Raw genomic sequence first — 17,314 nt, 5'->3', positions numbered from 1 at the left:
CTATCAGAATGAAAACAATGGCTGAAGCACTGCTTTCTTCATGCCGGTCAGGGAGCCTGGAGTTGTTAAATATAGTCCATTTGACACTTGTGGGCCCCCTACTTATTTTTAATCTTTTTCTTTTAGTAAAAGCATGGTGGGTCAAGGGAATGTGATAAAGGAACAACCTGTGGAATTGCAACCCCCTGCCAAAGGCATTCACCCTACTATCTGAGATAGGATTTTTTTTTTAATTTTTCTGTGGCTTCTGCTGACTCCCATTCTCTCCTCTGTTCTGTGTCTCGCTGCATCAGTTTCCCTGTCAATTTTGATGACTTCCTCAGAGTAAAAGATCTTTCCCTTGCTGCTGAGTGACTCTGTTTTTCCACTAAGGGTTTATGGCTCCCTGATCACTTCTGTGCTGAATTTAACAGAGTGGAGTATCAGTGCTGATTGCCTGCCTGCAGCTGTAATAAAAAGTGGAGAGAATGTGATGATGATGGTAGCTGTGGGAGGGAGAAAAGGGAGAGTATGCAGTTCAGCAGATGGCTATGACATTTTCTAAGGCATTAGTCAAGTAAAGATTCAAAGCTTGTATTTTTCCCTTCCAAGCCATTAATAGAGAGAGGTGTGAGAGAAACTGCAGCTAGTAGGACATATTAGCTGGATGTTGGCTCTTCTCTCATCCTCTGCCCTTCCCACTGTTAGTACCCTATTTAGGAAAACAGCTGAGAGGGCAGCCAGTGGTGCTGCATAGGTTCTGTCCACTTATTTTCTTTTTTTCTCATTTTTCTGGGCACCTTGTTACAAATGTAATGTAATTGTAGTAATTATGGTGGATTGGAAATGGTTTACTCTCTCTTCTTCCTGTCATACTCTAATCCAGATAAATGGTTTTGTGGCTACTGACAATGCGATTGTTTCTTGGTTTTAATTTGTTTCACTTTTGTGCTGAGAAAAAATATCTAACAACTGATACTTTTTTCTTTACTGATGGGGAACTCGATGAAAAAATACTCTGAAATGTTCCTGATGTAAAGCAGATAATTTGTGAAATAAACAATATCGAACTGATGAATATGTCAGTTGACAAGTGCACTTTGAAATTTCTTATATAAAATCAGTTATGAAGGGATTTTCCAAATATTTTAATCAATTTTAATGAAGAAATGATGCTGTCAGTCATTAACTTCCATTTTTATTGAGGAAATGCCTTTGCAGCCAAGACCCTTGTCTTTTAAAGTTATGTAAATGTACTGAAGAAACAAGTTAAAAAAAATGGAAACTGGAATTTATACCCATAGCTTAAAGGTCAAAGTGAACTCTAATCTGAAGCTGGTATCTCTGATAGATGCTATCTGAAGTGAATGAAAGTTGATGTTTCAATCTGAGTGTGTAGGCAGGAATGTGGGATATGTCTAATTCTTGACCTGAATTGAAGCTACAGAATAACTAGGTTCATTAATCTGGGGATTTTTCTTTCTTTTCTTAGTATTTTGGGTTCGTACTATACAGAACTAAGCTTCCAAAAAACTGTACAGAGCCAACACAACTGTCTTCACCTTTAAATGGAGTCCATGATCGTGCTTATGTCTCCGTGGATGGGGTAAACATTGTTTGCTGGCATATATTTTTGCCACGAGTGGCCTTCATGAGATAGATGAATACAATCTGCCTTTTTTCTCTTTTCTACATCTTAACACAAATTTATTAAATAAAATTATTTAATAAGATGAAAGAAGTATACTGTAGATTCATACTAAATGTTCCTAATATTTCAGGAAATATGAGTATTTATCTGTCTCCTCTAAGGAAAGTGTAATTGTTTCCACATTTGGGATGTGAATGTTTATATAGATTTCATGACTTCATTGAAAAAATAGCTAGAAGATAGAAGAAGAGGGCTTACTTTCAGGCTTTTGAACTGCAGTAATGATGTATACACTTAATGTCTATCTACAGTGTTTTTAAGGATGTTTTACTTTTTTTTTTTTTCCCCCCTTGGAGAGGGGAAGGGATCTGGGGGGAGTAGAAGCCCTAGCATACATCTTACATTATGAATCTGGCTTCTGATCACGAGTTTTATTAAAAAAAAAAAAAAAAAGTATATTGTACAGGATATAAACTTTGCCTTTCTTTCCTTAAATAGTGTTTTGTTCTTGCTTAATAAGAATTAATAGTAATTCATGGACTTTGATAGTCCATTTTTTAATTGTTTTGTGATCAGTGCTGATTCTCGTCACCATTATGACCATGTCAAGTTCTTCTTTCCTAATGTTGTTAGAATGAGAACAAATAAAGCTAAATATTGATGTGAGTTTAAATGGAAGATGAATAATCTTTTAATCTCTGACACTTGCAAAATCTTTTTAGTCACCAGGTTAAATCTGTGAACTTTTTGTGAATCAAAAGCTACTAGAATTCTAAAAGTTGATTTAGTTAATTTAACTAAGTAAAGAGATGTCATCAGCTAGATGAATACAGCTGATGCGCCTAGTAGTACATCCATTAGATGTACTGGAATAGAAATACTGACAAACCTGCTTTTTGTGTGATTGTGTATGTATGTGTTTGCATACAAGAGGAGGAAAGGAAAATATATACTTTACTTTTGGTTGTTTGTTTCCTTTCTCTACTTTATCTTCATGTAATTTGAAGAGACAAATGATGGAGTTTTGTTGGTTCAACGTTTTTTTTCTTCTTTCGATGTACTTCATATAGGTTCTTCAAGGCATCCTTGAAAGGGATAAATCACTAATGATAAATATAACTGGGAAGGCTGGAGCAAATATGGATATCTTGGTAGAGAATATGGGCCGAGTCAACTATGGTAGATACAATAATGACTTCAAGGTAAGTAGAATCTAACTGGATAATGTTTTTATGGGTTATAAAACATGGGTTAGAAACAGCAAAATGATCAGGATTACACAGGTGTAATTTTACCTCAAAATATAACTCCTCACTAGTTTTCATGTGAGTTTTCTGGTCACAGATATCAAAGTGGAATAAAGAACTTAGACATTTTTTTTGTTGGTTCACATGTGTTGTTAGACAAAGTGTCACCCACAAGACTTTCAGGTTGAGTTGAATCTGTAGCTAAAATTTTAAGATATGCAAAACTATTTGGATAAATTCAAAAATAGGCTGGAAATCAGTCTAATCTTGGTCATATTTTGGGGCTTGTGACTCCTGGGGTAGTGCTTCTGTGTGTATTTGTGTATATTTACTTTTATACCTCTATACCTCTTGCCATGTCCTATTTCACTTGTCAGTAGTGTGTACCCTTGCAATATTTTCAGTTTGGCTAAGAGAGGCTGTCTTACAAGCACTTTACCATGCAACATTGCCAATTTAGATTTGTACTGACCTGGAATTATCAGGAAGCTTATGAACACTTCCATGCTATGCTTTGGTACTGTCATTAGGGGCAATACCACTAAGGTAACACTAGGAAAGGCAGGAGCAAAAAGGAAGCTTATCTGGTTTTGGAATTAAAGGGGTCCCTAGTGCTGTGTGATGTTTTCTAATGAGGGGGAAGGGAGAGAACTATTACAGAGGCCAGCCTTGTGGTGTGTTTCTGCAGTGTTCAGGGGCGTGGCATGCTATCTTTTTTAGTTTTTGGTATTACTATGTTGCAAATAGTACCAAATATGACAGAAAGCTTTCTCTTTCTCATTAAGACGAGAATTGCAGACCCTTTACTGAAAGAATCTTTTGTGTAGAGTCCCCTTGGATTTGACTTGACCTAAATTGATTTGGCAGTGTTCTTTCAGAAAGCTGGTCAAATGTTTAATGACTAGAGATTTATTACTGATGATTGTGGTGCCTTTTGGTGCTGCAGGTGACAGCAGGTAAATTAGAAGCTCCTGTTTCCTCTCAGACTTGTCCAAAGTATTTCTTGGTTTGTTTGAATTCAGCATCACAGGAATGATGTATGCTGACCTGTACTATTTAGTTATTAGCTAAGGACACGTGCTGTGAGGAAGTAGGACTTTCAAAGTTATAAGTAGGGGAAAAAAAGTAAAATAAAGTGTGTATGAATTTTTCTGAGCCTTGCTGATGAGGTCACAAACTCTGGTTGAGTTTGGTCATTTTGCAGAATACAGTTTAGTCATAGAACATACATTGGTAAGTCTTACAAGATCACCATTAGGCAGAATTGACTGTTTTCACACTTGTGTTTTGCTGCCTTGAGAAGAATGGGCCTGATTGCATTCTTAAAGAAGGTTGTATCGGTTATGATTAAGCAGCAAAGAAGAATTGAAGCTTGGGTTTGGTTGAAAGGGGACTAGTTGACCAGTTATCTTAGTACGTGTGTTGTGATGTGGATTTCTAGGTGTATCTCCAGGTATTCTAAGACTCCGGTCAAGGCAAAGCAATATAACTTTTAGGTTGTATAAAAGTCTGTGAATTAAAAGTATGAGCAACTGTTTTCTGTGGCATATAAATTCAGTGGGCAGCAGTAGTGCCAACTTTGTTCATACTGTCTTTTCAAGGATCCTTACTCTTTTTATGAGTGCTAAGAGAGGGCAACTAGTTCCCCAGTGTTCTGCCTTCATATATAGGCAGCAGAAATGTGTTTATTTAGATCAGGCCGGGTGATAAGGAAATCTACGTGCTTACTGTTGAATTATGGTAGCAGAATAAAGGGTTGGAGTAAGGAGATGCTCAGTGCTGTTGTGATTGAGTTTCAATTTACACTTATACCAGGATTTCAACCTTTTAAAGACTGAGTAAAAGCAAATTCAGTAGACACATTGTGAGAACAATCCTCTAAAAGCTCAATCCTTTCACATAAAAGAGGGAGACTTTTTCCACATAGCTTTAGAAAATGTACTTTGCCTTTCCCATAGACTCCCTCACCCTGTTTCTTAAGGCAGGTATTTTTTGTGTTGATTTTGAAAATGGGGAATAATTATGCATAGGTTATTCATTATTCTGTGACTTCATAAATAACTTCAAATAACTTCATATGTAACATGAGGGAAGAGGTTTCCATTTGATGAAGCCTTACAGAAGCCTTGCACCTTCAAGAAAATCTGAATTTTGTTCAGCTCCTTTTTCTTACTCTTTTTTTTTTTTTTTTTGAATTTGAAGTGGAACCAGGCATCTAGCTTTTGGGAAAGAATCCTAAGAGGGTTTTTGTTCTAAAACATCCTGTTGATTTAAGTGTCCTTAAAGGAAACAAAGGAAGGAAGAGTGTAGTTTCATTTTTTTTTTTTTTTTAACATGCTCACTGCCACCTATATCTTTGTTTTACTTGGCAAATTCATGTCCATATCTGGACTATTGCATATGCATTTTTATGCATACCAAAGTAAGAGTGCTTGTAGGCACTTCATTTCATTCAAAAATCACACCGTACATTACACTTAAAGATGGGTTTAGGGAAGCCAGTTGGAAAGTTTTGGGCAAAGCTATGCTGCAATATTTCAACTGATTGTCAGACAAAGTAAAGTCTAGGTTGAAGAGAAGTTTTGCTGTTTAACTCTGTGCAGATAATTTATTTTGATATCAGAAAAATAAGTTATGAAGTGGTCATCTAGGTAAAGGAATAGAGAACGTATTAGTGCACCTACTGATGACTAGGCTTGTGGAGTCAGTGCAATGCTTACTAGATATCAGAACAGACATACTATTTACTATAAGCCCTCCACAGCCATAGAAAATGTGGCTTTGCTTGTGACTTTGCTTTTAGAACTTCTTTTTCCTGTTTAACTTGTGGTATTTGCAACAGAACTTAAGTTGCACTTAAAAACAGCTATTACACAGGGTCTACTCAGGAGATTATATGGATGTAGCAGTGTTGGTTTAAAGTCAATTCCTTGCATTGCACTGAAACACAATTTTAGAAACCGTTACTGTAACACAGTTAGGAATTGAGTTCAGGAGAAACTTAATGTTCCTTTCACTGTTCTTAAATCATGATCTTACTTTGCCTTTGTACTCACTGTGTGAGTACATTGGTGTTCTTCAAGGGTACACATAGTTCCACAGAACTGAAACAGGACTCTGTGGGCTTGAAGTTGACTGTAAGCTTAAATTATTTCACTGAAATTGGGGTCATGAAGCATGCGCGTTGATTTTGTGATACTATATGTTAGCTGTAGAAGACTTGTAGGAAGTGAATACTGCTTTCTCTGCTATTGTGCAGGTTAATGTCTTGGTTTAGTGACTCAGTGTTACCAAATCTCTTGATAGTATCTCAAAATGAGCTATTTAATGCTTTTTCTGCTATTTATTAAGCCCCATGTTTTTGAATCATGTTCATGTTAAAGCAAAATAGAAATTTTAATTAAAAAAAAAAAAACTTGAAAAGGAAAATTGGCATTGATGAACGCCTAAAACTTTGAAGAAGTGCAACACTTTCCTAGAGAATAAATAAAATGCTTTATTATTGAGCAAAGCTTATAACTTGGTGAAAACCAGATGCTTGTTTTTCCACACAGTTTGGCAGCTGTTGGAAGTACTTTGATTCAAACATGCTTGTAGTCCTGACTGATTTATGGTTGCAGCTGAATAATTTCAATAACATGAAGCTAATTATGTTGCTTTTTTTTTTTTCCTCCTAGGGTCTAGTTTCAAATTTAACTCTCGATCAAGACATACTTGTTGAATGGGAAATCTATCCTCTAGACATAGATGGAGCAGTGAACCATTCCATTCATGGCTACCCTGACCAACCAGAGAGAGATGTTGGCAATCCACTAAGTTATGAAACACCTACTTTTTACACTGGTAGACTTTTAATTCCTGGCGGGATTCCAGACTTGCCACAAGATACCTATGTTAACTTTCCTGGCTGGACAAAGGTACAAATTTTTGCTGTAAAAACTTGAAGTCCACTCAGAGAGATACTGAAAGTTCTACGGAAGGTCAAAATCCACCTCTCTTTGGCTGGATAGAAGGAGGTTATGATGGTGGGGTGTGTCATATACATTTACATGACTAGGAAATGTGTTCCTTGGTACAAGTAAATTTGGATATAAACCATTAAGAAGAGGGAAACTTATAATTAAAAAGCACATGGTGTTGGTCTAGGAAGGGGAGAATCACATAAAAACCCTGTAGTTTTTCCTAGAGTGAGAAAGATCATCTGTCAGACTTCATAGAAATGCTGCATTTAGTGGTTGTGTTTTGGATTTTTTTGTTGTCTCAATGTGTTGTATAAACAGCTTTTTGGAGGCATAGAATGAATTACATACCTTGAGATGAAACAGTTCTTATTCTGGAGAAAGTGAGATGCTACAGGACACTTCTCTGGTTACACTGATTAATTAAAAGTAACTAATAGCATATTTTTGTTGCTGTGTGAGAAATATTGCAAAGCACAGGCAGAGTTGGACACTGCTAGTAGCATGCCCGTAAGTATGGATCCAGACAATGTTACAGGATCACAGAATCATCTAGGTTGGAAGAGACCTCAAAATCATCAAGTCCAACCTCTGACGTAATGCTACCAAGTCCTCCACTAAACCGTATCACTAAGCTATACACCTAAACATCTTTTAAAGACCTCCAGGGATGGTGACTCCACCACTTCCCTGGGCAGCCCATTCCAATGCCTCACAACCCTCTCAGTAAAGAAGTTCTTCCTAATATCCAACCTAAACCTCCCCTGGTGCAACTTTAGCCCATTCCCCCTTGTCCTATTACCAGGCATGTGGGAGAATAGACCAACCCCCACCTCGCTACAGCCTTCTTTAATGTACCTGTAGAGAACAATAAGGTCGCCCCTGAGCCTCCTCGTCTCCAGGCTGAACAAACCCAGCTCCCTCAGCTGCTCCTTGTAGGACTTGTTCTCCAGACCCCTCACCAGCTTCGTTGCCTTTCTCTGGACTCGCTCGAGCATCTCCATGTCCTTCTTGTATTGACGGCCCAAAACTGAACACAGCACTCGAGGTGCGGCCTCACCAGAGCTGAGTACAGGGGTACGGTCACTTTCCTAGTCCTGCTGGCCACACTGCTTCTTATGCAAGCCAGGATGCTGTTGGCCTTCTTGGCCACCTGAGCACACTGCTGGCTCATATTCAGCCAACTATCAGCCATCACTCCCAGGTCCTTCTCTGCCAGGCAGCTTTCCAACCATTCCTCTCCCAGCCTGTAGCGCTGCTTGGGGTTGTTGGGCCCAAGGTGCAGGGCCTGCTACTTGGCCTTGTTGAACTTCATACAGTTGGCCTCAGCCCATCGGTGCAGCCTATCCAGATCCTCCTGCAGAACCTTCCTACTCTCAAGCAGATCAACACACGCACCTAACTTGGTGTCATCTGCAAACTTACTGAGGGTGCACTCGATCCCTTCATCTAGATCATTGATAAAGATATTAAAGAGAACTGGCCCTAGTACTGAGCCCTGGGGGACTCTACTAGCGACCGGCCTCAAACTGGATTTAACTCCATTCACCATGACTCTTTGGACCTGGCTACCCAGCCAGTTTCTAACTCAATGAAGCGTACTCCAGTCCAAGCCATGTGCAGCCCATTTCTTGAGGAGAATGTTGTGGGAAATGGTGTCAAAAGCCTTACTGAAGTCAAGGTAGCCTTGACTTCAATACCATCCACAAGACCAATACCATCCACAAGACCAATACCATCCACAGCCTTTCCCTCATCCACTAAGCGCGTCACTTTGTCATAAAAGGAGATCAGGTTTATCAAGTAGGACCTGCCTTTCATAAATCTACGCTGACTGGGCCTGATTGCCTGGTTGTCCTGCGTGATAACATTCAAGAGAATCTGCTCCATGAGCTTCCCTGGCACTGAGGTCAAACTGACAGGCCTAGAGTTCCCCAGGTCTATCTTCTGGCCCTTCTCGTAGATAGGCATCACGTTTGCTAGCTGCCTGTTGACTGGGACCTCCCCTGATAGCCAGGACTGTTGATAAATGATGGTAAGTGGCTTGGCCAGCTCCTCTGCCAGTTCTCTCAGCACCCTTGGGTGCATCCCATCTGGCCCCATTGACTTGCGTACATTCAAGTGCCGTAGCAGGTCGCCAACCATTTCCTCGAGGATTGTGAGGGCCACATCCTGCTCCCCATCCCCTTCCACCAGCTCAGGGTACTGGGTATCCAGAGAACAACTGATCTTGCCGCTAAAGACTGAGGCAAATAAAGCATTAAGCACCTCAGCCTTTTCTTCATCTTTTGTCAGTAAGTTTCACCCCACATCCAGTAAAGGATGGAGATTCTCCTTAGTCCTTTTTTTTGTGTTAATGTATTTATAAAAATATTTTCTGTTATCTTTAACAGCAGTAGCCAGATTGAGCTCCAGATGAGTTTTGGCCTTTCTAATTTTGTCCCTACACATCCTTACAACACCCTTATAATCCTGAGTGGCCCGCCCTCTTTTCCAAAGATCATAAATTCTCTTTTTTTTTCCCCTAAGCTCTAGCCACAACTCTTTGTTCAGCCAGGCCAGTCTTCTTCCCTGCCAGCTTGTCTTTTGGCACGTGGGGACAGACCGCTCCTGAGCCGTTAAGATTTCCTTCTTGAGGAGTGCCCAGCCTTCCTGGACTCCTCCACCCTTCAGAACTGACTCCCAAGGGACTCTGCCAACCAGTGTCCTGAACAGCTCAAAGTCCGCCCTGAACTGTGGTCTCCCTCCTGACTTCGCCAAGGATAGAGAACTCTACCATTGTGTGGTTACTCTGCCCAAGACAGCTCCCAACCACCATATCTCCCACCACTCCTTCTCTGTAAACAGAAGGTCCAGTGGGGCACCTCCGTAGTAGGCTCATTAATCAGCTGCGTCAGAAAACTATCTCTCATGCTCTCTAGAAACCTCCTAGACTGCTTTCTTTGAGCTGTCAGTGCCTGTCTTCTGGAGTTTACCTGTAACTGGACTGAGTAGATCAAGTTGTGACTGACCAATCTCATGGCCTTCTATGAAGGATTGACTCTATCAGCTGACAAGGGAAGACCAACCAATGCCATCTACCTAGACTCTTCTGTAAGGCCTTTGGCAGGGTCCCATGCAATGTCCTGATATCCAGACTGGAGAAAGATGGATTTGAAGGGTGGGCCATTCAGTGGATAAGGAATTGGCAGGAGAGCTGCAGCCAGAGAGTTGCTGCCAGTTGCTGCTATGTTGAGGTAGAGCCCAGGGGTAAGTGGTGTCCCTCAGGGGTCTGTCTTGGGACTGGTGCTGTTTAATATCATTACCAGTGACATAGACAGTGGGATTGAGTGCATCCTAAGCAAGTTTGCAGATGACACCAAGCTGAGTGGTGCAGTCGGTTTACCAGAAGGAAGGGATGCCATCCAAAGGGGCCTGGGCAAGCTTGAGAAGTGGGCTCATGTGAACCTAATCAGGTTCAACCAGTCCAGGTGCAAGGTGGTGCACCTGGGTTGGGGCAATCCCAGACATGAGGACAGACTGGGAGAAGAACTCATTGAGAGCAGCCCTGCAGAGAAGGACTTGGGGGTTCTGGTGGATGAAAAAAGCCAGCAGTGCATGCTTGCAGCACAGAAGGCCAACTGCGTCCTGGGCTGCATCAACAGAGGGGTGGCCAGCAGGGCAAGGGAGGGGACTATGTCCTTCTGCTCTGCCCTTGTGATGCCCCACCTGGAGTGTCGTGTCCAGGTTTGGGGCCTCCAGCACAAAAAGGATGTGGATCTGTTAGAGTGGGTCCAGAGGAGGGCCACAGAGATGCTCAGAGGGAGCACCTCTTCTATGAAGAAAAGCTGAGAGGGCTGCAGATGTTCAGCCTGGAGAAGAGAAGGCTATGTGGAGACTTCATTGCAGCTTTTTGGTAATATTGAAAGGGGTCTTATAAAAAAGATAGTGACTTTTTACCCATGTAGATAGTAATAGGACAAGGGGGAATGGTCTTAAACTAAAAGAGGATACATTTTGACTAGACATAAGGAGGAAATTCTTCACTTGCGGGTGGTGACACACCAGAACAGGCTGCCCAGAGAAGCTGTGGATGCCCCATCCCTGGAAGTGTTCAAGGCCAAGTTGGATGGGGCTTTGGGCAGCCTGGTCTAGATCATGGTGGCATCCCTTCCTGTGGCAGGGGAGTTGGAACTGGGTGACCTTTAAGGTCCCTTCCAACCCAAGTCATTCTATGATCAGAGAGCACTGCAATGAGAAGTTTGTGTGCAGACTTGAAAGGGAACTTCTGATAGGGCTGGAGAAAAACTAGAAAAGAAAAGAGTACGTTTTCACATTGCCGTGGTTGAAACAGTATACAAGATGAGTATGTAGCTGGTGGGAGGCACAGACAGCAGAATGTGTGCACTGAAGTGCCACTCCTCTAAGAGGCCTAAGCATTCAACTCTAGGCTTCAGGAGTGCTGGTGTTAGGTAGCAAAGTTAATTGTAGTGAAGTTAATCCTTTCTGAAGCAGTTTACTTACTGTTATTAAAACAGAGTAGGAGATGGAGGTGCTCGTGATCTATCTACAGCGTTGCAGTGGTTAAAGCACTTCGCAATATGCAGAAGACTGATTCATTGCAGACATTTAATGTTGCAGGCACTGAGCTTGGATGAGGAAGTCTCTTAGTCCCTGTTCCTATATATATATACATATTTTACACAATCACAGAATAAAATCCAACAATAGCTATTTGCACAGGAACTGGAATCTGGGACTTTTCCGGTAAATTCTGCAACCCAATGAATCACAAACCATCTTCCTCTCTTTGAAATGGCAAATGAGTCCATTCTTAAGAATTTTTAAGTTTCAGTGGGAATCTTTTTCCCTGACCTATTGGACATAGAAATTTGTTTTATATGGTCTGTATACTATCTAAAGAGGTCAAAGTGAAGAGAACCCAGGGAAACTGTAAATATGGTTATTGGATTAATCATTCATCTTTATAGAGATTGGACCAAAGTTTTAAATAAGATACCGAGGAGTAATAAGATTGAGGTAAAACTGGGTGTGGGGAGAAGAAAGGCAGAATCTCAGACTTCTAGATAGCTTTACCAATGATCAGTGCCTATAAGGTAGAGGGCTGTAAGAGTTTGAATTCTACTCAGATACCATTGGATCTGGGCCTTAGTTCCTTGAGGCACAGCTGTATAAATTGGTGATGACAAAGTGTGGAGAGGGACTTCTAATAGTAGAAGGAGCTAAAGGTGTTTGGGTATTTGAAAAACTGTGGAAACAACTCTTAAGAAAATGTGCAGTTTTAATGATTATCTTGCCTTTCCATATTAAGACAAAGAATTTGACATGCTGGACAGCCCAGAAGAAGGATGTGGCATTAACAGTCATGACCTATGGTTGTAGCTCAGTTGCCTTCTGTGGTTTTTAAAAGCTTCGCTATTAACAAAATTTCCCCCACCTTCACTTAATGAAGCATGGTTGCACTTAAGAGTATGTCCTTCTGGATGTATGGTCAGATTTATTTTTATTTATTTATTTATTTTATTTGGAGTCAGGATTGTTCTTTATTTCTATGGAATTGTGGGTTATAGCTGCTGACCCTGATAAAGGAAATCTTTCTGAAGATAGAGATCTATTCCCTATCTCTTCTTTTTTTTTTTTTTTTTTCAAAGGTATGTTTGTTGGCAGCATGTATGATGCTGTGTTTTCGTATTTTGAGATGTACAAACTCCTGAATATGCAGTCTTCAGAAATTGCAGTGTTAATATAATGTTCCAAATGGCAGTTTGGAAATGAGAAATGAAAATCATAGTTTTCTCGGAAAACTGACTTATAACCAGAGATAGATTAAGATTAGAAACAGACATGTTTCTAATTATGTAGATAGTGATAGGACAAGGGGGAATGGTCTCTGAACTCTATCAGAGAATCACAGAATTTCTAGGTTGGAAGAGACCTCAAGATCATCATGAACTAATGAACTCTAATGCGTCTGATTCCTACACTATACTCCAACTTCCCAGAGGGTTACAGTCACCCTGTATAGTAGCTAGTCTACTGTGTAGTGGGTACATCTGCAAATGCATCATGTGGGGGCATAGCTTGCATTAATGCTATATTCTCTTCTAAAAGTAGTATAGAAGCAAAGTGAAGAGCTTGAATAAATACATGTAGTTCTTCTCTTGTCCTTTTATACAGCAGAAACAAACCACAAAGTGAGATGAACTTGATTTAAATACTAAAAAAAAGTTTAAAGTCAAATTTTGTTAACATCTTGGCACTGTAAAAGATAGGATCTTATACTGAGATAGTGGATACAGAGACAAAATAACTCACCTGTATTTGCAACTATACAATCTCCTTATGAAACTTCTTTCACAAGTTTCATAAAAATAATTTTCATAAATGCTTGAAAAAAGAATTACCTCCAGAACACCTTGAACAGTAATATTTAGTATACTACAGTTGTGCTTTTATAAATCTTTTATGAGTATTATTTGATTTTTAGTTTTCCCTCAAGATGTTAAAAATCAAGAGTGCAATGAGTCCTTATTTCCCAGTGACTCAGATGATTTTATTATTTTTATCAATTTACATCCATGCTACAGGTGAGTTTGCTTTTCCTCTACATTCTGATTACCAGAGGCCACAGCAAGAGGGAAAACAGATGAAGTTATCTGTTCCCATCCTCTTCCTTGCTTGCCAGTCAATTGTCTGACATGGTAAAAAGGATGCTTAAGAGGAAAAAAATCAAGTGGTTTGTCCAAATCAGATTATGTCTTGTTTAATGAATCAAGATTCCGTTCAATTCAGGAATCCCTTTATAATTCTGCTGAACATTTGGCAGCTCATCAATTTAAAGACTTTTGGAAACACCTGCACTTGTTTCACTCCAATGTCTCTATTTTCTGGTGTATAAATGACTTAGTTTATTTCCTTTTTACTTGCCTAATTTTATTTTCTATTTTTAACTGGGAATATTTATGATATTAGAAAAGTATTTTCACAGAATCAGAATCACAGAATTGTCCAGGTTGGAAGAGACCTCAAAATCATCAAGTCCAACCTCTGACCTAACACTAACAAGTCCTCCACTAAACCATATCCCTAACTTCAACATCTAAAACAACTTTTTAAAACCTCTTTTAAAGGCCTCCAGGGATTGTGACTCCACCCTAGGCAGCCCATTCCAATGCCTCACAACCCTCTCAGTAAAGAAGTTCTTCCTAATATCCAACCTAAAACACCCCTGGTGCAACTTTAGCCCATTCCCCCTTGTCCTATCACCAGGCATGTGGGAGAATAGACCAACCCTCGCTACAGGCTCCTTTAACGTACCTATAGAGAGCGATAAGGTCGCCCCTGAGCCTCCTTGTCTCCAGGCTGAACAAACCCAGCTCCCTCAGCCGCTCCTCACTTGTTCTCCAGACCACTCACCAGCTTCATTGCCTTTCTCTGGACTCGCTTGAGCACCTCGATGTCCTTCTTGTAGTGAGGGGCCCAAAACTGAACACAGCACTCGAGGTGCGGCCTCACCAGAGCCAAGTAGTACAGGGGTGCGGTCACTTTCCTAGTCCTGCTGGCCACACTGCTTCTGATACAAGCCAGGATGCTGTTGGCCTTCTTGGCCACCTGAGCACACTGCTGGCTCATATTCAGCCGACTATCAATCAATATTCCCAGGTCCTTCTCTGCCAGGCATTTTGTTCTGGCCACCTCCATTATGAAAGCAATTTGAAGAGTTTGTGTGATAAATTAACTATGATGTCATTGAATTTACATTAATAATAGCAAAACATCAAAGATTCACTGTTGTAACTAACTAAAACAAAATACAGTGCTCTTGCAGTATCATTTCACAATTTATTTTGCTGACTAAACTATTGCAAGTATAATAGACATCTGAATGTCATGTGTCTAGACGAGCTGTATATCTTCTTGAAATCATAGAACAGGAAGCAGTGTGAAGATAGCATAGTATTACACTTTTGTAGAGAACAATTAACAGAATTAGGATCTGCTTTGTTTTGTGAGTTCTTTCTCCTTTTAACAATCAGCTTGAAGTAAATACAATTTTCAGGATTTGCTTTGGTCTGAAACTTGGCACAAAATTCAGTGTCAGGAACCTGCAATTCTGTTTTCTGAAGTATTGTCATATTTGGCATGACTGCAGTATCTGACCACTTTGGTTTTAAATATCAGCTCATCAGGGAATTTAGATTCTTTTGACTATTTGTAGCAATTTCTTCAACAGATTATCAGTCCTTGTGTTCTATCAAACTGAAATATCAAGAAAATGCAGTTACTGTGTGAAATGTGTTATGCTTAAAGTTATTTAGATGTTTGACCTCTTGTCAAATTATTAAAACTTCATTATGTTTTCTCTTTCTTTTAACAGGGGCAAATTTGGATCAATGGCTTTAATCTCGGTCGCTACTGGCCAGTCCGTGGTCCTCAATTGACCCTTTTTGTTCCAAGGAATATACTTGTTTCATCAGTGCCAAATAACATAACAGTATTGGAACTGGAGCATTCTCCCTGTAGCACCCAGGCATGTGAGATAGAATTTGTAGATAAACCGGTTATCAATGCAACTACAATGTATGAAAATGTTCCTCCCCCACTCTATTTTAGAGACATGTGGCTGAGCTATCTATAATGATATGAGTGTTTCCTTATCTTCCCCCCCAATTTGCTTCTTTTTCCCTTTAAACATATTTTACTTTTTTAAAGAGTCAGTGTAAATCAGTAAGTTGTTTAGCAGAGACAGCTTCTTAAATTCAATTTTTTTTTCAGGCTGGCCAGAGTTAAATACTGAAATTCTCTTGAAAAAGAAAAGTTGTAGCTTTAGAATTTACCTTGAACTGTGAAACTGAATCCATCTAGAAGATAATTTTAGCATCAAAGTGTACTAAAAATGCATTCCTGTAGACTGTTTGCATTACAGGAACCTTCTGCTTTTTTTTAACCACCTTTTGCAACTGGAGAGAAGCCTACAAAAGGGCTGCACAGTCCCACGAGCCTGCTGGTTACTCACAAAGGCCGGTAGGTCAGTGCTGCCAATGGACTAGACAACTTTCAGCTGATTTTTATTACCTGTTTAGTATCCAGTATCATTTTATTCTGCACTGACTGCCGATGTTGAATGGACCTGCTTTTTTCACCTCCGTGCAAATGACCTCTGAAAAAATCCATTTGGTTTCTTATGGGAGCAGTGACAAATGTGGAAGAGAGCACTCATGCAAGCTGATCCAAACGGCAGTAATGTGGACAGTGGAGAGTAATCTTGTAGTCTGCTTCTATCCTGTCTTTGAAAGCCATTTGACTGCTTCATTTCTACTATCTCCAGAGACTTAAATTAAATTGGCAATTACAAGAACTTTAGTGAAATTTAAGCTTGGTTGGACCATAGCCTTTGATTAACTTGCCTGCAGAATACAGTCTTAAAATAAGCCATTTTTCCTTTTAAATGTTTTTTTTTTTTTTTTTTTTTTTTTTTAATGGGTCTGTCATGCCTCTTCTTCATAGGCCATAACCTTGAAAGTAGAAGGTTTTGAATAAAAGAGAATTAAGTCATGCCTTACGTTTTGTTCTAGTAAATTGATAATCTGATCCAGTAAATTGATAATCTAAGGGCCTGGTATTTGCAAAGATACAGTCATTGTTGGAAAAGCTGACTTTCTACAGCAGGCTGAATCTTCTTTTTGATTCTTAGGATTTTGGTGTCAATCATGCAAACTCTTTGGTGAGATTTAAACAAAATATTAAAATGACAGAATCAAGTATTTTCATAATCTGTGGTTGTTCCTTTTCAATTTCTGTCTCATGTTATTAAAATGGTTCTTTAAGATTAAATCCTTCCTGTATTTGTTTCAGAGGGAGCAAGTGGAGGAGGAAGACTGATTAAAAGTGAGAAATGAGGTTGTAAAGTCTCTATGGACAAGGAGTTCTTGTTGATGTCTCGTTTATTTTGTTCTGAAGACTTGTGCAAAGTGAAGCAAAGCAAAATAGTTGCAATAGGCTGCGAGGTCCTCTGAGGTGCCACCCTCTTCAGAGATAGCCAGTGCAAAAACCTGACTGTTTTCTTCTCAGTTAATGCAGACTGCTACCCTCACCTGAGGAGAGAGTAGAAAGGATCACCACTACATTATCAAAACCTCTGCTGTGTGTTTGATGAGCTGACTGCCACAGGAGCTTTCAAACCACTCCTGTGCGGTTCACTTGAGCCACAGAGCTCCTAGTCTGAAATTCTTACCTCAAATGCTACGTGGGAGCTGCGTGTGCAGTACTTGAAACACTTCATTTTCTGTTCTGACCCTGGATCTTTTTATTCTTTACATCATCCTTATGCAGACCTTGGAAAATGCTCTGTGACTAGTTTATTATGAAGTATTAGTTACCTCAGAGCCTGGTCTTGAATGTAAGGAATGGAACAGAGTTAGTTTCATACCGGTTGTGGGTTTTGTGGCTTGAAGTGTACAGAACGACAGTACTATTTA

General features: G+C 39.9%; 1 protein-coding gene across 2 annotated transcripts in view; it reads left to right on the top strand.

The window, feature by feature from the left end:
• The window catches only part of GLB1 (galactosidase beta 1), a 51,168-nt gene extending 34,498 nt beyond the window's left edge, over positions 1–16,670 (top strand). For both annotated transcript variants that reach the window (XM_084511570.1, XM_084511569.1), the window contains 4 exons: positions 1,472–1,585; positions 2,701–2,832; positions 6,555–6,794; positions 15,214–16,670. In XM_084511570.1, coding sequence (XP_084367696.1) covers positions 1,472–1,585; positions 2,701–2,832; positions 6,555–6,794; positions 15,214–15,474 — 747 coding nt within the window. In that variant the 3' untranslated portion in view covers positions 15,475–16,670. The remainder of the gene's footprint in view (positions 1–1,471; positions 1,586–2,700; positions 2,833–6,554; positions 6,795–15,213) is intronic.
• Positions 16,671–17,314: the final 644 nt, after the last annotated feature.

This window comes from Aythya ferina (assembly GCF_964211825.1).
Source record: "Aythya ferina genome assembly, chromosome: 2".
Lineage (NCBI taxonomy): Eukaryota > Metazoa > Chordata > Aves > Anseriformes > Anatidae > Aythya > Aythya ferina.
Note: the sequence above shows the minus strand (reverse complement) of the source record. Positions and strands in the feature narration are given on the sequence as shown.